The sequence below is a fragment of the Nyctibius grandis genome, chromosome 5 (genome assembly GCF_013368605.1).
Source record: "Nyctibius grandis isolate bNycGra1 chromosome 5, bNycGra1.pri, whole genome shotgun sequence".
NCBI lineage: Eukaryota > Metazoa > Chordata > Aves > Nyctibiiformes > Nyctibiidae > Nyctibius > Nyctibius grandis.
Genome location: NC_090662.1, coordinates 5,569,215 through 5,591,399, shown reverse-complemented (window position 1 = coordinate 5,591,399; position 22,185 = coordinate 5,569,215). Strand labels below are relative to the sequence as shown.

General features: G+C 49.0%; 1 protein-coding gene across 2 annotated transcripts; it reads right to left on the bottom strand.

Moving 5' to 3' along the window:
• Nucleotides 1-1,340: 1,340 nt before the first annotated feature.
• GATA3 (GATA binding protein 3) lies at nt 1,341-21,262 on the bottom strand. 2 transcript variants are annotated; one of them, XM_068401587.1, is made up of 6 exons: nt 21,147-21,262; nt 19,942-20,542; nt 16,655-17,191; nt 13,614-13,759; nt 7,964-8,089; nt 1,341-1,735 (listed from the first exon to the last, which is right to left on the bottom strand). In XM_068401587.1, the coding sequence occupies exons 2-6, from the start codon at nt 20,180-20,182 to the stop codon at nt 1,451-1,453; spliced, it is 1,335 nt and encodes a 444-aa protein (XP_068257688.1). In that variant the 5' UTR covers nt 20,183-20,542; nt 21,147-21,262; the 3' UTR covers nt 1,341-1,450. The 2 variants fall into 2 exon arrangements, with proteins under 2 accessions (XP_068257688.1, XP_068257689.1); XM_068401588.1 differs by having other exon boundaries at nt 13,614-13,756.
• Between the last annotated feature and the right edge of the window lie 923 nt (nt 21,263-22,185).

Genomic DNA, 22,185 nt, shown 5'->3' with positions numbered 1-22,185 from the left:
GGGCTGCGGTTCGAGGGACAGCGTGCACACACCGCACAGTGGGGTTACACTAACATGCAGTCCATTTATTTTTGAGGGTTTTTTTTATTTGTTCTGTGTTGTTTTTTTTTTAATCAAGCCACCGCAAACACTGGGTTGACTGTCAGCATGAGCGCAGAGACACACATTCCCAAACCCGTGGTAACTACGTAATAAATATCATCAAAGCAAATTAAAAAAAAAATAAGAAAGAAAGAAACATATTCCCCTTCCCACCCCCAAGCACAAAACACTTAAGTCAACAGAATTTAATCTAGTTTATTCTCAAAAAAAAAAAAAAAAAGGAAAAAATATGAAAACAAAACAAAAAAAACAGGTCTTATCACTAGCAGTAAATAAATTTGTACAACCATTCAGTCTGTATAATAGGATGAAATAAATCTACATCTTTCTTATTTTGGTGCGTTGAATTATACATACAAACAACAATTACAGGAACTTGTTCACAATGCGTATAGACCTGGAGAATGGCTATCTGAAAACCCCTTGTTGGCAATGTCCGCATGTTAACACTGATCGCCTACACCATTGGTACTTCCTATGCAAAAGGCCCGTGGCCCAAAATGAATGATCTCCCTACAGGTTTTGTTTATTTAGTTATTTAGTTATTTAGTTAGTTAGTTAATGCATCATCAAAACCATTCTAGCCAGCCCCCTCCCCCTCCCCGGAAATAAAAAAGAAACCAAAAAAAAAAAAAAAAAAACCAAAAAAAAACAAAATACAAATAAAATAAAAGGAGAAGACATGACTGGCAGTTGGTCCATTTGTTCGTAAGACCGCGTTTCCTCTTGGTCTGCATTGTTTGTTTTTCTGGTTTTTAAATTGTCCTCCCATCCTCTTTTTTTTTTCTTTTCCTTTAAAAAAAAAAATCTCTCGGAGTCCTTCATGCCTTTTTCTTTACAGCTCCCCAGATGCAATAAAGTCTTCCTCAAATATACAGTATTTCTTACAATATAAGTTATATGCAATGTTCAGCGTTTTTTATTTTATTTTATTTTATTTTATTATTTTTTTCACAGCACTAGAGATCCTGTCCAATAGGGAATGCAAGTTCTGAATGGCTTATTCACAAATGGTATCCAGATTCAGTGGGTAAGAATACATAGACGCCATAGTGAGTTCCTTTAAAAAGTGGCAAACATCACTTTTTTAAAACTTTTTTTTAACTTTTTTCTCTTTTTTTTCTTTTTTTTTTTCCTTTTTTGTGCTTTTTGTAGTTTTTTTCTGGGGTTTTTTATTTTTTTTCTCTCTTACGCCTTCAAATAACTTTTTTTTTTTTTTTTTTTATTCTTTTCTCCCCCTCCCATTTGATTCGGGACGTCAGACCCATAACCACACGCCTGCAAAAATGCAAGTATATAAAGTAAATCTCATTTTGAGACCGTAAGCATTCAGCAGGGGAGTCTCTCGCTAACCCATGGCAGTGACCATACTGGAAGGATGGTGAGGTCCGAAGGAGAGGCTGGATGGAGGATGCATTGGTGTCGGTGTAGTCAGCATGTGGCTGGAGTGACTGAAAGGTGAAATGTGGCTGATGGAGGACATGTGTCTGGAGAGGGCGGCGGGGTTAAAGGAGCTGCTCTTGGGAAAGTCTTCAAGGTTGTCATGGACCTTTTTGCACTTTTTGGATTTGCTAGACATTTTTCGGTTTCTGGTCTGAATTCCTTCTTTCTTCATAGTCAGGGGTCTGTTAATCTAAACAAAAATCAATTATTTTTTTTGTGCTTCCATCCCTTCTCCCCAAATCACCATGGGGTTTGTGTACCCCATGCCCGGGCAATCCCAGGGATGTGCCCAGGACCAGCTGGACAGCCAGCAGCCCCCTCCTCCCTTTGCACACCACATGTGCCACAGATACACAACCCCTCCCCCTCCATCCCAAAATTCAGATCCCACCAGGAAATCCCAAGTTTGGTTGAAATTTCTAAAGACAAGACGACAGAAAATTGCTGGCAGAGCCTCACGGGTGTGAAACATACCCAAGTAACTCGCAGCGGCTGAAAAATTTCAGCTGTCTGCACATTAGGTAATTGCACCGTGTTTAGGAATGAAACCAATCATTATCACCTTGAAATATTCCCCGCAGACACCGTCTCACCCCGAGGCTTCCTGACTGATCTAAAACCATTAGTGGCAACAGCTGCTGGGATTTCAGTGCTATGAGGGTCTCAGATTTTCATAGCAGCATTAGGGAGCTGGGCAAACTCTTCACAAAAGCAACAGGTATTTGTCTTATTTTTCTTCTTTGGAAAGATTTTGCTCTGGCCATCCTTTCAGGTTTGAAATAGCTGATACTATTTTATTTCTAAAGTCTTATGGGGGGGGGCGGTGTTGGCCTAAAACAGGTATCTGTGCTGCCAGGCAGAGCATTTTCTACTTGCATGCAGACACATCTCTAGGAAACCTAAGCATTATATTCTTCTACATGGAAATACACAGCAGCAATGACCATCTATACACCCGTCGGGTTTAGGAAATGGTAGCAAATGGTCTGTTGAACCACCTGTAAGAAACTCCTACTGCTGCACAGAGAGCCAGCATCACAACGTGCATTAGCACAGGTGCCATGAAAGCCCCAAAGGTCACACTTGGGAAGGGATTTGTGCATTCAATATCCATAAACATCCTCAAAAATCTGGACTTGGGAGCCTTCACGGGGAGTTACATAGGTCTTGCACTGGCTCCCCTGCAGAATTTCACCTGTAGCAGAAGACAGGAGAGCCCAGCAAACCACCCCAGGGCTGGACACCACTTTTCTTAATAAATGTGAGCACACGACAGTGCTGATGGGTATTCTGCAAAAGGGAGAAAAGGGGGAAAAAATGGATCCGCTGTCCACCAGGAACTATCACAACCCTGGTGAAGGACAATGAAAAGAGGTTCCTGCATGGGTCCTGAGCAGATCTTAATTCATAAGATCTTAAATCAGAGCAAGGGACAAAGCACTCCCTTCTTCCAGATCACAGCGAAGTTTCACTTCTTGCTCATCAGTCACTGCCTGGTGTCTTTCCCCGCAGCGTGGGAATCATTCACGGGTTTCTCTCCCCGAGGAGGAAGGGATACAATAGCTCCCTGTTACACATGGGGTCACAGGCACGGGGAGAAGAAGGACCAGGCTCATCTGCTCCCGTTTAACCATCCCAAAGTTCGTCATCCCAGTCTGAATTAGTGACCTCAGGCTCTCCATACGCGCAGTGATGGGAAACTTCACCTCATCCTAAAAATGGGCGAATAAAAGGCTGATTCCTCTACCTCTGGATAAAGGGAGCTGGAGGGAGCAGCCCTCCTTGCCAGCAGACGAAGGTAGGAAGAAGGAATCTGCCCATGCTCAGCCCAACAGCAGCCCTGGGGCAGCAACAAGCAAAACCCTCAAATGTCATGGGCTTTAAATACAACATCACCCGTCTCCCTGGCTTCCTGTCCTCGCCAAGGGAACAGGCATACACACACAAGGAAGACTCTTTGCTCCAGCTGCGATGGGAAATCTTTGCCTGGCCTGTTTTAAGTCAGCCAGCTGGGACATGCAGCCCAAGTTCAAAGCCAGGAGGCAGCCCCAAGTGAGCCCCACCAGGCAGCGACACTAGAGGAGACATGGAAGTCCCAATCCCCTTGAGCCCAGCTCAGATCCGGGGAGACACAGATGAGCTCCAGCCTCCCCAGCTCCTAATGAGGATTTACATCGTGACACCAAGGCTCAGGGGCAGCCAGAATCAATTTCCAGGTGAAGCAGCAAAGGCACAAGCTCAGGAGCTGGCGGTGGTCAAGCAACAATGGCCTGGGACTGTGCTGGCTCTTAGAGCAAGCACAGGGTTCTGACCCTGTGGAGCATGGTGTCGTGTCCTGTAGGACAATGACCACTTCCTCAAAGGAACCTCTCTCATGTTTCACTCAATCGCTAAGAACAGATTGGCCCAGACCATGATCTGATGTGAAACTTAAGGGTGGGAATACCATGGTGACAAAGCCATGGCCAGACCCACAACCGGGGTCAGAGATGCCATCCAAGCTGTTACCTGGACACATCATCACGGTGTACATAGTCTCACCCTCCTAGCAGGTACCTGACCCAAGTGCCAAACAGGTAAGGACTCAGATAAATGTCAGGAGGAGTGAGACGAGCACAGTCACAGCAGCGAGCTGGAAAATTTTTCCAGTGACTTCAAAGGCCAGTCACAGCAGAGTTAAAGTGGTCCCCAAAACATCAAAGTCGTGGACCCATCTCTGTTTCTGGGGTAGAAAAATGAGAGACCCAGAGGGAAGACTTTCTCCATGAAAATTCATTGTGATAAAAATGACAAACACATGCTAAATTAAAATTAAACCACCCCAATGCACGTGTATGAAATTCATTAATTTCAGATGGAGCCAATTAATTATGGGCAGGAATTATGCTCCTTGTTTTATCATATGCAAAATACTGACTGCTCTGCTCTTGGGACGCATAGTCCTGCTTTAGGATATTGTGAAAGAGGCCTTTTCTGAGGACTTTTACAAAAAACAATGGCAACTCTCTCATTTCTATGGGCACAGGCCAGTTTGCCGTGCACCTCCAGCAAGGTACGCTCCCACCCATCCCTGATGTGAGTGAAGGCTCATCCCGCTTCTAAGAAGGACTAAAATATCAAGGACGAGAACCTCACATTCAACAGATCAAATCCAGGGGATAGTCTTAAACATTATAGGTCTGATCTTGCTCCGACTGAAGACAATGGGATTTTGCCGTTGACCTCAATAAGGTCCTGTCACTGAAGCGGATTTATCCTTCAGACATAGTCATTACAATGTTGGGTTAATCTTCCTGGCTGGCTATATCTTAGAAAGCACTCTGGGATGCCACAGGATGAAAGGCACCGTATCAATGTGAAATATTAGTCATTGTTAATACTGGTGTTAATGGAGCCGGCTCTTGTTGAAGTCAGTGGGAGAAATGCCAGCAGCTTCACTAAATGCACCCCAAGACTATTATGATTATTTCTTATATCCTACTGACAAATGGGTTTGCTTAAGCTGTGGGAATCAACAGTAAAACAAACTGATACAGCCTCATGAAAAAAATAGCACCATGAAATAAATAGCCTTTCACTGCAATTGTTCCTGGTGTGGACTTAAAAACTGGATAAGTTTCATCTTCAGATCAATCTATTAAAATACCCTAATGATCTGAAGGTCCAAGAAGAATTCATTAAACCCAAAGAAAAGACAAAATGGGGAGGGAGGGATAAAAAAAGCAGCCAGGATTTTGCTACAACCTAGCCTGAAGCAGGGTTAAGTCATCTTCTGAGCAGCCAAAGACCTTCCACTGGCATGGATGCAACATCTGTACAGACACACTCAGCTGCTTGGGAGGGACATGCTATGATGAGCCTCTGTCTTTCTGACACCTCTTCCAATGGAGAACTGATGCAGATAAGATACATAAAGGGAGCAGGACCACAGACTACACAAATGGGTCTTGCACTTTAACTGACCAGACCAGTTTGCACCAGCCAAGGAACCTTGCCCACATGCAACCACCAAACTGCCTCCCTGCCTTGACTTGATTAAAGGATGATGCTGGTGCCATTGACCAGGCAGTTAGCACAGATCCCTAGGTCCTGCCTCCCCGCAACCAAAAAGAGAAGGCATCTCCATGAAGCTACCACCACCTTATCAGTGGTCACAAAAAACTTATTAATATTTAGCTTCTGAAGCACAATGTGGCCTTCACAGTCATGGTCTCTAAAGCCTTTTGGGCTGCAGAATAGTGGGCCAAAGCTCTGCCATCATGGACCTTTAAAGCTGACGGTGGTACGTTCAAGGACTATTGGCTGTGATGTTGCCTGTTTCTCACTGCAGTCATAACAAAGCATCATCTTAAAAAAGTAAAAACAGAAGCGTCTACCCACTCGTAGACAGATTTTTGTATCCTTGCCTAGTTATATTGGTGCACACAGTATCTCAGTCCTCTAGGGGTTTCATTTAAACAGGTCCCATTAATGGAGTTGCTCATAAGGCAAGATACTACTTGACTTGGGTAAGTAGCTGTGCTGAGCTTTTAAGCAGTTGTCGGTGTATTTAATGAATACGAAAATGGTTCCAATGTGCTCAAGGCCTGCCCCATGTCACAGATTTCACAGCTGGATCGGAGTTTCCCTAAACAGTGGATCTAGGGGTCAATTCAGGCCAACTAGGCTCACAGTGTTAGTGTGAACCTAGTGAAATGTGCTCTTGCAGGCACATTTCTGGAGAACCCCAGCACCCCAGGGACCATTCTAGACACCTTAAGGGGGATTCCTCCAGGGAGATGTCTACTGTGCAAGTAGACACATCTGAACTCATCATCCTGCAACTTCTTGTAGTCATGGGGAGAAAATACACCTTTTTCAATGGTACAAGTAGTCTTATCCAAACACAGGCATTTCCATCAGATCCAACCAATGGCATTTTAGAAGAGTCTATTATTTTCTTTGCTGTGGCTTTGCTGGGGTACAGGGGGAACAGCTCAGGTATGGGTCTCCCTATAGGTCTCCCAAGTGAAGTGATTTAAGTCCTACAACTGGTGGCTACAAGGCCAAAATGAAAACATAGCACAAGCATAGATTCCTCCAGTGAAGCTGGCTGACCTTGCTCACTTCTTGTCGTGGAAATAGCAAACAGAATATTTTCTTGTGGTACTCTGACAGCCCTCACTCTGGGTCCAACCTCTTTGTTTGCAGTGATCACACTCAAAGTTTGATGACAAGCTTTACTTGCTACATAGGACTCAAAACGTGCTGAGACGTCTGCCCATTAAAGGGTAAACACATTTTCCTTTTTTCCAAGAGAGATGCCTCTCACAGAACAGGTGAAAAATCAGGCTGGTCAGGGTTTTTTTTCCTACTTAATCCAAACTTGTTTACTCATCCCAAGAAACCAAAGAGCTCGGAATAACAAATGGAAGGGACTGAGACACCACAAGGGTTGGGTGCCCCATGAAACCCGATCCATCTTTGATGTGTTTGCGTGGGTGGACATGAGGGCAAAACATAGCCAGAGATTTCTAAATCAAACATAAAGCAAATGACCACTACAGAAAAAAAAAATGCATATCAAAGCAGAGAAATTGAAAGTCTCTTCCTTCTTCTGACATAATTATTCTAATGCCATGTGGAATGAGAGTAACAGGAGTAGCCTTAAGACTCCTTTATTAGCAGTATTATTCAGTAGAAGACTTTTGAGACCCCTTTAGCTCTTTCCCTGGGGCACATATCCCTGGTTTCTGCAAGCTGGCTTTGCATGGAGATATTAGATTAAATCTGCCAGCCATTTCGTTTCATTTTTCCTTCCCTTCTGTGACAGGCACTTTAAAATTCCCATCATAGGTTGAGCAGCCTCTGCAACCCGCTAACTAAATCAAGTCCTTTTTGGTTTAGGAATTGCTTGCGTCAAACAGGGCAAACACAAGACCTAAATAAATCATCTTTGGGGACGGGTGGAGGGACGGGACAAGGGCCGCCACAAACCCAGGAAAGATCTAAACAGTTGCTGGCACATTTTGCTTTTTCACCAGAGTTTGTATTTGCTGGAGGAACCAACCTACACATGGAAGGAGTATCGGCTTGCAGGACCGCGTGTTGTCTTTTCCAAGGCACTGAGCCCAATCAGCAGCGGATAATGTCTCTCTGTGTTTATCCACCTCTCCTTTCTTGGCTCAGGCATGGGAAAGCTCTAACATTACCCATGGACAGCCCTGTCTTGTACCTCCCGAAGTTGGATCGGCTACATTTGAGGGGATGCCAACTCATCACTCCAACCCCCAAGGTCCCCAAAGGAATAAAGGAGGTCTCAGCACCACCCAAGACTGGAAATCCTTAAGTCAAGGAAGAGTCTGGACCATCGAGCACCAAAACCGAGGCCCTGCTATTGACCCTTACGGTTGCACTTAACATTTACAGTCACACTTACATTGTGCAGCTTGTAGTAGAGCCCGCAGGCGTTACAGACGGGATCGCCGTTGGCATTTCTCCTCCACAGGGTGGTAGTGGTGGTCTGACAGTTCGCGCAGGACGTGCCCGCCCTCCTGGCTGCAGACTGCGGGGAAGGAGGAGGAGAGACAGGGGAAGAGGAGAGGGAGAGAAAAGCACTCGTGTTAAAAAAAAAAAAAGGTGCAATCAGCAAAATTGCTGAGAAAGAAAACATCAACCCTGCAAGACTGACGCACATCAGCAGAGGCCTCCAGAAACTGGCTTGTGAGAACAAATAATAATTCTTTAAAAAAATTCCCGAGGTACTTTAATCCTGAATTATATATGAACTGAATCAGGTGCCAAAGGGCATCCTAAAAGTGAGTGCTAAACCTCTGATAGAACTCATCAAAATTAGCAGCGCTGGCACAGCCCATTCCAGAGGGGAAAATATTATTTAAATGCCAACGTGTCTTTCCGTCTTAATTCTCTCAGACCCCCCCAGGGGTCTAATTCTGCAGTGAGGGCCTGAACCAACAATTGCCGGAGTCAACGGCGTGAGTCACGGCGGCTCCAGCGAGTGCCGGGTGAGACCCGCGCTGAGCTCGGTGGGCAGCCGCTCGCCGGGTCCGACCGCAAGCACTGCCCGGTCCTGTGAATTCAGCTCAGCTTCAAAGGATACAGGCTCCAGATCGGAAATAACACTGTGGCAAAGAGCGAGAATCCCAACTTTTTAATTACACCCTTTTGCAGCCTAAAGCTTCATGTTTATTTAAGGGTTGGTAATGAGCCTGAAAGTAGAATTTACCATTTCATAAAGGGGGAGGAACAAGAAAAAACGTCTACGCGTCAAGGTGTACACAGAAGCTTTTTTGTTAGCTGTGATAATGGTTTAGCAAAGCCAAATTTAGCAAAGTCGCTCCTCTTTCACATGCATGAATTGACGCTTATCATTTAAAAACTGTAACTTTAGCAAGCAGATTGTCCCTCTTCCGTTGAAGGAGGAAAAGGAGTTTACAGACTCCTATGTGAATGCGTATACATGTTTGCGTGTGTGCAAGTGCCCACAGCTCCTAAAAAAAGACCTTTATATCCCCATCCTATCTCTTCTTCATCAATATGACACGGTCCCAGAGCTCTGATTTCATCCCGATGCGTTGCTTTCAATGGGGCTGCTCATGTGCTTAAAGTTAAAACATGTGCTTAAGCGATTTGCCAGATCATAGCAATGCTTGGCACCTTGCAGAACTGAGCCTTTAATGCTCTCTTTTGTGCTCTTACTGTTTCGAATTTACCCCTCACCCCACACAGCCGCACGCTGTAGCACATCCAACATTAAAAAAAAAAAATACCGCATCTTTGGATACCGTACAATGAGCCCAAAATGCAAACATGGACACTGGCACAGCACTAGCATTAATACCAACTCTTGTTAGGTCATGTTGCAATTTTAATCATAATTGAATGCGGCGTAGGTGGAGAGAGGACGGGTTGGTTTTGTTTTAGATAGAGTAGAATTTTTTTTCTTTTAATTAGACAAAAAGGACTGTCTAAAAAATAAATAATATGATGCCCATGAGCATTAGGAAGCATCGCAGAGCACCTTATCTGACAGCAAGGGGCTCTCACCGTCTGCCCGTGGGGACAGTTCCATTTTGCCTGACCACAAACCACGCTGCAACGAGCCGATCTCAAGCCCGAGGAGGCCTCTAGCTCACTTCTCCGTGCCGACGACAAGCAGGAGCTGGGAACAGCACATGGGTCTTTGGCTGCAAAAATCCCAGCGCCGACCGGAGAAGCTGAAGCATCCCACCATGAACAGAGCCCCAAACAGATGCGTGCACACACGCCTCGGTCCTGTCCTCCTCCGGACCATGCCACGGCCCCAAATTTGGTTCCTATCAAAGTCACCGGGTTGATACGTGTGCTTCAAGTATAGGACGAACACAACAGCTTACAGAGCCGTGCTCTTGCCAGGACCCAGGGGCCGAGTCCGCAGGTGTCTGCCCCCCCATCTCCCACCGGCCAGCACAGGTGGCTCGGAGGCTGGATTGAGCCTCTCAGTGGCACCTTTGCCCTTATCACACCCAAAAATCAAGCCTAAGGAAATTTCTAAAAACCAGTGATATTTGACTCAGCCCACACAGGGGAAACATCTCCTTTGAAGATATTTGGGGTTTCTACAGGGCGCTCGTCGTAATTTCTCTTACGGCAAGTGTATTTAAAAGACACGCCTGGTCACACCTTCCCACCTTCATACAAACTCTGACATTAAATAAACAAATAAATCACAACATCCACTGTCTTCTCTAAAACCTTTTCCATCTGCTGTGTTTCCCCTACAAAAACTCAGCGTCATTAGCTGAATATTTTAAACTCTGTGCTCTTTCCATCCTAGACTGTACGTTTTATGCTGTACCAACTTATACCGGAGACACGGGCAGCGGGCAGGAAACAATGAATAATAATGCTATTGTAAAAGCTCCCAGCAATGGCATCCACTGACGCTAATCACCAGCCCGAGCCTGGCCATGTAAGTAATGGGATGACTAATAGGGTGCCCCAGATCATCTGTAGGACCAGGACCCATGGCCCAGTTGCACGTGAGCGAGGGCACAGCTTCAGAAGTGCTGGCAGTGATGAGAAGGTGGAATTGGGAATGGTGCAGGAGGAATCAAGTACTGATAAAGATGCTTAATTAAGAGTCATTTTCAGTGTCTGGATTTACATGGGGTACCCACAAAGCTGCAAGCATCAGCTTCCTAAAATAAGACTGCACGTGCATGGGCCTTCTGAGAAATTGGCTATAACCCTTCCAAAACCAGCACAGCTGGACACGGAAACTGAGGGCTCTGCATCCACATGGGCAGGGAAAGGAAGTTTTTATCTCAGCAACAGTGGTGACGAAGCTGCCACCGGCTTTGACGGGGACAGCCACAGTCTCCAAGAGGGCTGTAGACCTTTTAAGTAGAGCTGTGGCGTGGTACCACCTGCCCATTCCTAATCCTCCTGCCAACATCTCCAGATCTTCCACCTTCCCTCCAAAGCAGACCTATTTGAGCCCCCTTGACCAACAAGGCTCCATCCATCTCCCCTAAATAAAGCCCTTGCAAAGATACCCATTGAATTTAATAAGGCTTGGGCTGGGTTCTCAGCATCTAAGGATTTATTTTCCTTTTCTCTCCAATCTATCGGAGTCCTTTTATTAGTTCCAGCGCTCCTGGGATCAGAGCCTACAAAACCAGCCCAAGGTCACGTAGGAAACTTGTGGCAGAGGGAGAGGAGCGCTCGCTGCATCCCCACCCTGAGCCTCCGTACATACGTCGCCTTCCTCAGCCCGCTCGCCTTCACAAGCCAGGAAAGATCAAGTCAAGCCACAGGCGCACACCCATCTACATCTACACACACGAAATGCAAACGTGGGCCCAGCTTTGGTGCCTCCTGATTTGTTTTTGGAGGTTAGCAAGGGAAATATATAGATGCAAACAACATTAGAAATGTTTCTCTTTTTTTTTTCCTCTCAGGCAGTGACGGAAAAATAAAATATATAGAAAAATAAAAAGTTCCCGTTTAGCAAAGATCACATTCAAAGAACAGGAACTTTTTGTAACTTAAATTTTAACTAAAATGCCCAAGATTGAAGTGATTATGTCAGACAAGATCTCTCTCTACTTTTTTTTCTTTCTCTTTTTTTTCTTTTTCCCGAAGAATGACCTTTTACAATGTATTTATTTATATAGTTCATTTTACATGTGCCGGGCTGAGGGTGACTCGGGACATTCTTTCGTGGTTCCATCAGACACTTTTTGAAAGCTCTCCCCCCCTTTCCCAGCCGCTTTCCTATTCTGCCTCCCCCTCCGCTTGTTTGGATACGCTCAAGCTCCTGTGTGTTTGGGCTGGGGAAACAGAGCTGTTGTTTAGGAGTTATCTCCAGGGCTCAGATATCCGGCAGCTTTTTCCTAGGAAGTTAACTTTACACATAAAGAGAGAGCGAGGAAAAAAAAAATAAATAAGAAAGAAAACGAGGTATGTGTGTTTAAGACAGAAGGGCTGGGGGGAGGAGGAGAACAAGAGAGCTGCCCAAAAAAATTAAAATCCCAGCCTGTACTTCCCTCCCTAGAAAGCTTTTCCTTTTTTCTAATAAGGCTGTGAAAGATGAGGGAGACCAACGTTTTCCCATATGGGAAAAGCCCGTATAGGAAGGCATGGAGAGATCCTGCCTCAGGCTGTGCTTTGCCCATGGGAAATTTGGGGGTAGAGGAGCAAACCCGCATCTTCCCCAAAACCCACACGGCCAGGCAGAGCCGACGCCGCTGCCCCTCGCCGCGTAACCCCTTCTGGGGCCGTGTCCTGCCAACGCTTCCCGGCGCCTGTGGGAATAACAGCGGTCCAATTTTGTGGGCATCTCACAGGCAAGGAAGCTGAATCCCTGCCTAAGAGTTGACGGACGGAGGTCATGAGCACCTTCACGGGGAACACGAGGCCGATGAACCACCCAACTCTTGAGTGCAGGATCCAGCCATGCCGGGCACAAGCCTCCCACAGCTGGCCAGATCCATCCATCAGCCCAGAAACTCCATGAGAGCCTCTTTTTCTCCACATTTCGAGCAGCCCCCAGGACCTCATCCACATCCTTATTCCTAACGAAACCAAACATGCCTCGATTCGAAACATTCAATAACTTCCCAAGCAGGGAACACATTTTTTCCCCCCTCTTGATATATTTTTCCCCTTGTGGTTAGCCTGATTATTTGCCAAATATACTTCAACGCATTTATTAGCCGTGCCCACAGCTTCCAGACCTTTTTGTGGCTTCCAGGGAAATTCGTAAATAGATCGCTGGGGATGCTGTAACGTATTGCCTGTACGTAGTACAGTCAGGAGGTTGCAGCTATTATTTCAAATATTTACCCGTGCTTTTCGTCTTCCTCCAACTTCTGTTGCCCCGGGCACACGCTGGGCTTTGCACACTCAAGGGGCTTTGCCATCCCCTACCTTGTGTCCTCGCTCACACCGACTTGGAAGGGAATGGCACAATTTGAGACCCACATGGCTCAGGTACAAATGACCACACCAGGTTCAAGTGGCACCAGGACCATCAGCCAAGCACTTTGCAGCACCAAAGTCCAACTGGTGCCCCAGTGGCACCAGCTACAGTGACCGGTACCCAGCTTGGGTCCCCCCTCCATGACACCGCCAGCCAAAGGGGATGGACACACACTGGGAAGGGGAGGACAGCAGTGTGGAGAGCCCAAGAGAAATCCTGTTCTCCTGACAATCTTTTTGGTCACTAGGAAATGATTACTCTGCCCTTAGCCCCTGGAAAGAGCCACCTGCCTTGGGTTGCCATCCAGAAGTACTGTGCAGAGGCATCTGCCCCATTGTGACCTGGGAGAAAACTCAGTTCTGGTTTGCAAGAAGCCCTGGATCTTGACTTTTTTAACCTGTTTTTCAGTTTGCAAGAGGACCGGACAACTGAGGTCCACTGCGGCTGGGAGCATTTCTCCAAGCATCCCCCCGTCCCAGCCCTCTGATGTAGTGGGACCAGATTTTTGGAGTTCTCTGAGCTTCCCCTCTCCATCCCAGGCTGTGGACAAGGAGCAAAAGTCACAGAAGAAGGAAAGGAAAGAATAAAAAAGAAGGAGACTCACCAGCCTTCTCTTGGGTTTGATCAGGGGCCGGTTCTGCCCATTCATTTTGTGATAGAGTCCACAGGCGTTACACAAATAGTGCCCGGTGCCGTCTCTTCTCCACAGAGGGGTTGAGGTAGCCCCACAATTTACACACTCCCTGCCTTCTGGAAACAAGAGAGCACATAGTTCACTTAGGGAAAGCAGAGGTAAAAGGGGCTGGGGACCCCCCCCAAAAAAAAGAAAACCCATCCCCCTGAAAGACCCAGCCATGCCAGACCCTTTCTATCCTCTCCAAGCTCAGGATGTCCAAGCAAGGGTCCAAGGACATGGCTGAGTGACATCACTGGCACTCGCTGGGGAAAGTCTGTCAGGGACCTGATCCTGTCCCCTTCCCCAGCACCACCCCACAGGCAGTATCAGGCCTGTGTCCCAGCAGCAGGGAAGAGGGATGGTGACAATGACAACCCGAACACCATGGTGGCTCAAGGGGCTCCCTGGAGAAGCTCTCGTCCCTCTTGTGAGTCCCTCCTTTGGGAGGAGAAGGTGAGGGGCTGGCAGTTCCCCCTCACCTCTGGAGTAAGGGCTCCTACAGCCCTCCAGACCCCATCTCACTACATGGACCAGACAAACCTTGGCAGGCTTTGCAAGAACCTCCAGCCCTCCCAAGGCTGATGGATGCCAAATTTAAGTCCATGTATCCCTTTCTGATGTGTTTGGGGACCCCGGGGTCACTCCTTGAGCATTGTCCCAGCTCTAAGAGGCGTGCACGAGCCTGGAGGAGCTCTTCCTTTGGCCTCAGGTCAAACCACATCAAGGACCCTCCAAATAATCACAGATCTACAACCAAGACACCTCCCCAGCCCCAGCCAATACACAACCACTCTGCCAATATTCACTATTGATTAATTTGCAATTTAGCTTTCACCACCCAACTTGCAGAAACTCCTCTGGCTTCCCCATCGCATCTGCAGCCTGATGGTCCATCCCTGATATTTGGGATCCCAAACAGCCCTGAGCCTGCCTGCGTCTTTCCCTCCTTCTTCTCCTCCTTTTTGGCACTTCTCTGTCTCTATCCTCTCCCCGGCTATCGGGGAGGGTATCCCCCAGCCCACCGGCTCCCAGCTTAGAGGAGGGAACTGGGGTGATGCAGGAATGCCTTCCATCTGCTTTCAGAGGGTTGAGTGGGTTTTTTTGTTGGGTGTTCGGTTTGTTGGAGTTTTTTTCTTGCACCTAATGACACTCCCAGCCCATCTGAGAGCAGCAGAAGACCTCAGCCGGCCAGAGCAGAGCTAACTCAGCACAGAGCCAGCTCCGCATCGCGTTCGAGCAAGAGGCATCCGCGCCCTAACCACAAACGGCAACCGTTTTTCCAGAGCCTTTGCACTAAACCCCTCTCCTTTCACCCCCCCCAACAACAACAACCAAAAAAAAAACATTTGCAGCCGTTTCTCCCTCTTTCATCCTGCAAAAACACCCCCTCCCTCCTTTTCCTCCAGCACTTTGTCTGCGAGCTTTCCAGCTTGCTAAAAATCAACTTTAAAAAAAAAAAAAAGAAAGAAAGAAAGAAAAAAAAATAGGTGTTGCTCCTGGGGTTGGTTTATCACGAACCGCAGATGTGCCTCTCTAGAAGGTAAAGTAACAGAAAGTGGCAAAAGGAAAACAAGAGGCGGGGTGCGGGGCGGGGGGTGGAAGCAAGACGGTTTGAAAATACCGCGCAGCCGGTGCCCCGGCGGGAGCTGCGGCTCGGCGGGCACCGGGGCGGCCGGGGGAGCACAGAACCGGCCGGCTTGCACCGGGGGGCGAGGACAGTCCGGTCCCTAACCCCGACCCGGGGCCCGGTCCGTCCCGGGGCCAGGCGGGGAGCCGCTCCCGTTAATACCCAGGCCGTTTTGTTCCCCTCTGGTTAAACGGGGCGGCCGCTCCGGGGCTGTTTGAGTCTCTGTCCCTCTCTTTTGTTTCACTCCATCTCTCTCTCTCTCCTGCTTTCATGTACAAAACATACAGGTCTGGGTTTTTTTGTCACTCTAACCGCATCCGGACTCTATTAAAGTTCCTGGCGCTGGATAAACAATGCAACTGTCGCGTGCAGCAGTCTGAAAATAATTGGATTAGCTCAAACATATCAGCTAAATAGAGACAGTCCCTGCTCAGACAGACAGAGTAAATGTCACCCTGGAAAAACCCTGAAAACTGATCTCATTCATGCCAGGCAACCCTGCAGCAGCCTCCTCGGAAAAAAAAAATAGAGAGAGAAAGAAAAAAAAAGGGGGGAAAAAAAGAGTTTTGACTAATTGCCCTTTCCTCTACACACACAAACACACACCCCTCGGCTCACACACTACCCCTCGGTGCACACAAACGTTCAGCCATCGGGAGCCGGAGCAGCGCAAACCCCCTCGCCCCATCCCCCGCGGGGTGCGCTGGGACTCCCAGCTCCTCCCCGGGCGGTGCGGCTGGGGAGATGCTTTGGGGGTCTTGTATTGGGGGTGGTCAAAGACCCTGGCACGGAGCTGGATGGGGCTGGGGGGCTGCGTGGGTGAGCTCCTCCACCGCCTCGGGGAAAAACCTCCCCGCATCTCCGGGCGCCGCATGGGAAGAGGCCCTGGGAAGAGCGAGGCGGAGGGCAGACGGGGGGAAGTTGGCCGGGATTTAGTACCATTATTTAAATACAGAGAGATACACTAATGCTGCGGTTCCCTCGGTTTCGCTTCCTCCGTAGGCGCCGCAGCTGAGCGCACCGTAGGCGCTGGGGGTGATGGAGGGGGCCGATCGCCCCCGGGGAGGGAGGTTTGGGGACCGGCCTGTCCGGGGTTGTACTCCCAGCCCGGGTTGGACAAGGGAGATTTTGGTTATAAACCCATGAGGGCAACCTGTTGGGAAGGTAAAGTGCCATCCCCCCGGGGGCTTCAGCCCCCTCTGCTTTCATCACACGGATGCTTGTGCGCATCCCTCTGCCTGCGGAGAGGAGAGCGGGGCTCAGCCTTTCCCCTTTCGCCCCCCGCTCCCTCCCAGTAGCTTCCTCTCCCGAGCAAGGGGGATGAAGAAGCAAAAAGCCCTACCTGTGCTTGACCGTGCTTTCGGTCGCGATTTACACCCGAACCCCGTAGGCGATCCTCCTAAGAGGCTACTGGGGGGAAAAAGTCCAGAGCCATATTCTGGGACATACGGTGGGTAGGTAGTGATGGGGTGATGAGCGGAGGAGGTGGCTCCTCCTAAAGAGGCCATGCTGCTCCGAGAGTGAGAGGACTCCAGCTTCATGGTATCGGCCAGGGACACCTGGTATTTGATGCATTCCTTCTCGTCCTGCCGGGAGGAGCCGGTGGAGCCGGGAGTGGAGATGGACGGATCCGGGGACACATCTTTAGGAGGGGTCGGTGGGAAGGTGAAAAGGTGAGGGCTGGAGTGGCCGGCGGATAAAGTGGAAGAGGAAGCGGGTGGGTAGACGGAAAGGGGTCCCGGCGAGCTGTGGTGGATGGAGGTCTTGGAGAAAGGGCTGAGGTTCCAAGGAGAAGCGCTGTGGTGGCTGCTCAGCGCCTTGCTCCCGTCCAGCCAGGGCAGCGAGCCGTGCAGCAGCGGGGGGCGGCACACCTGGCTCCCTGCGGGGACAGAGCACAGCGAAACCCCCGTTACATCCCCTTTGCCATCCTGGCAAACCCCCCGTGGGGTTGCCGGCCTGTAACCCCACCACCCCCCTCCTTCCCAAAGGGCTCAGCATGAGGAGAGGAGCAAGTAAAATTACATCCGATGCAAACCCCCTACTCCCTTTAAAAAATACAAATTGCAAAGCTGCGATAGCCTGAGGTGGCGGCCCCGCTCCTGCTCAGCACCGGGGCTCCGGGTCGGGACCCCCTCCAGCAGGGATGCCAGCCTTGGGACACGAAATTTGGCGAGCCCTGCTTCACTCTTTCCCTTTTCCAGACAATCCCACGCAGACTTTGAAGCGAAGATCCTGCGTGAAATTGCCAAGCCCCGGCTGCAGGAATCTTTTTTTCTTAGCTGGAAAATAATTTCCCGAATGCAGCCGTGGGCTATAAACCCTGGGAATATTCTGGCCAAACGAAGATGATCAGAAGATGCCCACAGACGTGATCATAACCCTTACAGCAGAGCTGCTAAACTTTGCAAACCGCCTAGTTAGTCTCTTTTTCTTCCATGAGGCTGCACATAAAGGTTAAACAGCTTTTTCGTAGCGATATGGCAGCCGCGGAGTGTACCAACTGTCTCAAAAGAAACTCTCCATCCCCTTCTTATGACAAGTGACCCTTCACTTGTATTTTAAAATACAGACCTGGACTTTGCAAAAAAAAAACCCGCTAGATTTATGCAGTCAAACCTTGTTTTCTTTGGTTGTAAATGTTCTCAAGAGATGGTACCTAATATTTTAAATTTATCCCTGCCCTCGCTTAAAGAATATATGTATATATATCTCCAAAGAATCAAATCTACCCAAATCCACAGCAACTTGACCAAATCGCTATAAGCTGAAAAAAACACAGTTATTCAACTGGAGGAGAGCAAGTTTGTGCCTGCTAATAAAGCCCTGGGTAGGCATTGACATCCAGAGAGCCTTAACCTCTGTACGTATCGTGATATATGTACACGGGCTGCTAAATATACAGAAAGAGAGATGCAAACATAGATGGGTAGAGCCACGGATAGTTAAAGAGCTGGTGCAGCGTGGACACGTATGTTTGCATGAAAGCTTGTGTGTGTCTAGAAAATCTCCAAGCTAGTTTTCACCGTACCAGACATTTGTGAACAATACTGAAAGTAACTGCTCGAAAGGAAGGGAAGGTGGGTTATACGAATAGAAAGGGTCAAGATTCATTATCTTCTCCAGGAAGTAACATAGTAAATAATATTCAGGCTAGATCAGAGAGACCGCATTTCCACTTTCTGCTGATATATTGGGGAAAAAAAAAGAAATTAAAAGAAAGGGAAAGAAAGAAAGGACAAAGGCTGCTGATCCTTAGAAATAATTGTTTTAAAGGGACTAATAGCAGAACAATGCAGTTACTGAGCGGAGCCTAATGCAGACTCACACTCAACAAGTAGCTGAGGGCTGGGAGCAGCCCCCTGAACCCAGCTCGGCTCCATCTCCACTCGCTCGTCCCACTTTCTTCTCCTTGATTTTGGAGTGATTTCCACTGCGAACCTCGGGCTTTTTAGATTTCCCCACTACAGAGGTCACTGTCCGGCTTCACAAATCAGCATCTGCTTTTTTCCCTCCTTTTAAAATTTTTCTCTTTTCTCTATTTTTTAACCATACAGGTAAACTCCAGCTATAAAGACTGGATCACTCCTATTCTTCGTAAAAAGATGGCACCAAAACACTCATCCCTCCACAGACCTGGGCCCGCATCGGCCGCAGGTATTTCACCTCCTGTCTAAAAGCTGTGACCCAGGAACAAAATTCACATTGTGAAATCACTACCTTCCTGCAGGACCCACAGGAAAACACACCAGGTCCGATACCTGATTACACCACGGGATTTCTTGGGTTGTTTCTTTCTTATTTTAACACATACCGTGGTGCGGCCCTGGGTGCATGTGCAAAACTTTCGACCCAAGCCTAACGAGCTCACCAAGTGCGAATGAAATAGCCCAAGCGTGAGGACAGCGGGGTCATTTTCACACCCCTGCTCTCCAGCTTGTTTTTCTTCTCCAGAGCAGCTTAATCGTGCAAAAACTAAACACCGTATGAAAACCCTAACTGTTAAGCTAATTGAAGCGGGGGGGGGGGTAAAGCGAAAGAGAGAGGGAAAGAGGAAGAAAACAAGAGAAAGATGAAAGGGAAAGAAAGAGAAAGAAGTAGAGTAAGAGATGGGGGAAAGGGAGAGAGGTGGAAGGGGGAGATATTAAGAGTGGGGAGAAAGAGAAAGAAAGGAAGAAAGAAAGAATGAGATAAAGAGAGCGAGAGGAAGAAAGCGAGAAGATATAAAGAAAGATATAAAGAAAGAAACAGAGAAAGAAACAGAGAAAGAAACGGAGAAAGAAACAGAGAAAGAAAGGAAAGAAGGAAAACGGGAAAGCAGGAAAGAGGGAAAGAGAAGGAAAAAGAAGGAAAGAAAAAAGAGAGAAAAAGAAAGAAAGGTTAAAAAAAAATAAATAGGGAAAGAAAGAGAAAGAAACAAAGGAAGGAACCCTGGATTTTGATTTATTTCCAACAAGCCAACCCCAAAATCCACCCGTGACGTAGTTTCCCCACCGGCAGGAGAGCTGCCGGGGTCTGCCCGACGGCAGCCGGGCCGGCGGGGCTCGGGGCAGCGCGGAGCCGCCGGGGCCGGGGCCAGGGCCGGGGCCGGGGTCGCCCCGTGGGAGCCGGTGTCTCGTCGGGGACACTCACCGTGGTGGGCCGTGGGGTATCTCTGCACGGTGGCTCTCACGGAGTTGCCGTAATAAGGAGGGACGGGGTTGCCTTGTCCGTCGATATTAAAAAGTACATCCACCTCCTCGGCGAGAGGATACTGCGTGGGGTCCATGTAGGTATGGCCAAGCGTGGGGTGGTGCGAGTCCGGGTGCTGCCCATTGAGCACGGCCGGGTGGTGGTGGCTCACCCACCGCGGCTGGTCCGTGGAGACCTCCATCTTCCGCGCTGGCTGCTCCGCCGGTGCTCTTCCTCCTCCTCCTCCTCCTCAGCAAGGCGCGGAGGGCTTGAGATAGGAGGGGGAGACGGTGCTGAGGTTATGCGGGGCGGGGGAAGTGCTCGGCGAGTTTGGGGATGTTTCTGGTTGGGTTTGGTTTAAAGTGGAGGGAGGGGGGTTATGGTGATAAACGATCGATTCCAAAAAAAAAAAAAAAAAGGAAAGAAAAAAGGGGAAAAAAAGAATATAATTAAAAAGGAAAAAAAAAAGGAAAACAAACAAACTCAGGAAAAAAAGTCTCTACGAAGCGAGATCCCCTCGGTATCTTCCACTCTTCTGCAGATGTTTCTCTTCTTTGATCACCTGTAACGAGAAAGAGGAAAGGGAAGGAGCAGAGAGAGAGAGAGAGGGGGGCAGAGAGAGAAACGTGCTTAAGAAGTTCTGAACTTTAGCACCTGACTTTTTAGGCAGGAGAAAACCCATCCCATCCCTCGGCAGCCATCCCTGGGAAGCGCCTGCTCTGCCCTGGACCCACCTCTACCCCAGCGTCTCTTTCTCTTTCGCTCTCTCCTCTCTCTCGGAGCGAAGCCGAGCAGCTCTAACCGCGCTTTTGCCGCCTCAGCTCTTACTCTTGCCTTTTTTTTTTTTTTTGTCGTCGCGGTTATTTGTTTGTTTGTTTATTTGCTCAATTTGCACCTGAGAAGTTCCAGCGGCTTAAGCCGGTGAGAACTTGTGCCATTCGCTGCTCTGCAGCCTAGAGCCACTTTGATTGCTCATTAATTATTATGCAACCGAGAAAGGGGGGAAGTGAGGGGAAAAATACAAGGGGAGTAAAAAAAAAAAACCGGGGAGGGGGGTAAAGCGATGGAGAAGAGGGTGGGGGTGAAGGGAAGGGGCGAGGGGAAAAGGAGGGGGGGAGAGGGGGGGGAAAAAAAGCGACAAGTTGCTAAAGAAATTCTGCACAAACCTTGGTGGAGAAGCAGTATGTGACCCAGGAGGGATGAAGCTGAAAGTGCTTGATCAGATCAGATTGTGCTCGCTCGCCCTATTTTTTTTTTCCTATTTTTTTCCTCCCGCTCACTCTCTTTTTTCTTCCCCTCCTTTTTTTTTCTTTCTTTCTTTTTTTTTTTTTTTTTTTTTTTTACAGGGAAGGCATTCTTTCTGAAAGGAGCAGGATGGCGCCAGCCGGCTCAGTGCTTACAGACAGCTGTGGCGAGACGCAACTTAAGGAGGTTCCAGTGTCATAAGCCCGGGGGAGGCGGAGCCTGTCCCCGCCTGAGGAGGGGACCGGCGGGGCGCACCGGCCGCCTCCGCGCTGCCCCCGCCGCGCACCCGCGGGAACCCCCTTTTACCAACTTCTTTTAATTTTTTTCTTTTTTTTTAAAAAAAAAATTGTCCCTTTTTAAGGGGGAAAAGAACTTTTCCCTCTGACCGGGAAACGCTACGAGTGGCCACTCCGGGAGGCCGTGCGCGGCGGGGACCGGTTCGGTTCTCCTGCCGACACCCCGGAGGATGCGGAGAGGGACCGGAGCCCCCGCCCCGGGCCGAGCCAGGGATGTGCCGGCAGGTGCAGGACCTCCGGGGCCTGGCCACCTGAAATAAAGCTGCCTCTCCTCCTACACCGGCGGGTTTAGAGCTGCTTCGTCTCATAAAGGATTTCGTTATTATTATTTTTAAGGATCTAAGCGGACGCGTTTGGAAATACACGATTTTGGGGTGGTTTGGAATGGTTTTTCCCCCCTTCCGCTCCACTGGAGATCCCAAGCAGAGCCGGGGAGGCTGCCCGGGGCTCCGGGCAGGGGCAGAGGGAGGCTCCCCGCCCGAGGTGGGGCTGCGGAGGGGACCCCCGGCCGCCCCGGCCCCGGCCCCGCCGACCCCCCGCCGGCTCCACGCCCGCAGCGCCGCCCGCCGCCCAGCGGGGGCCGCCGCCGCCGCGCCCGCAGCCAATGGGGGGCGAGCAGGAACTGGGGCGCCGGCCCCGCGAGGCGCTGATTGGCTGCCCGCCC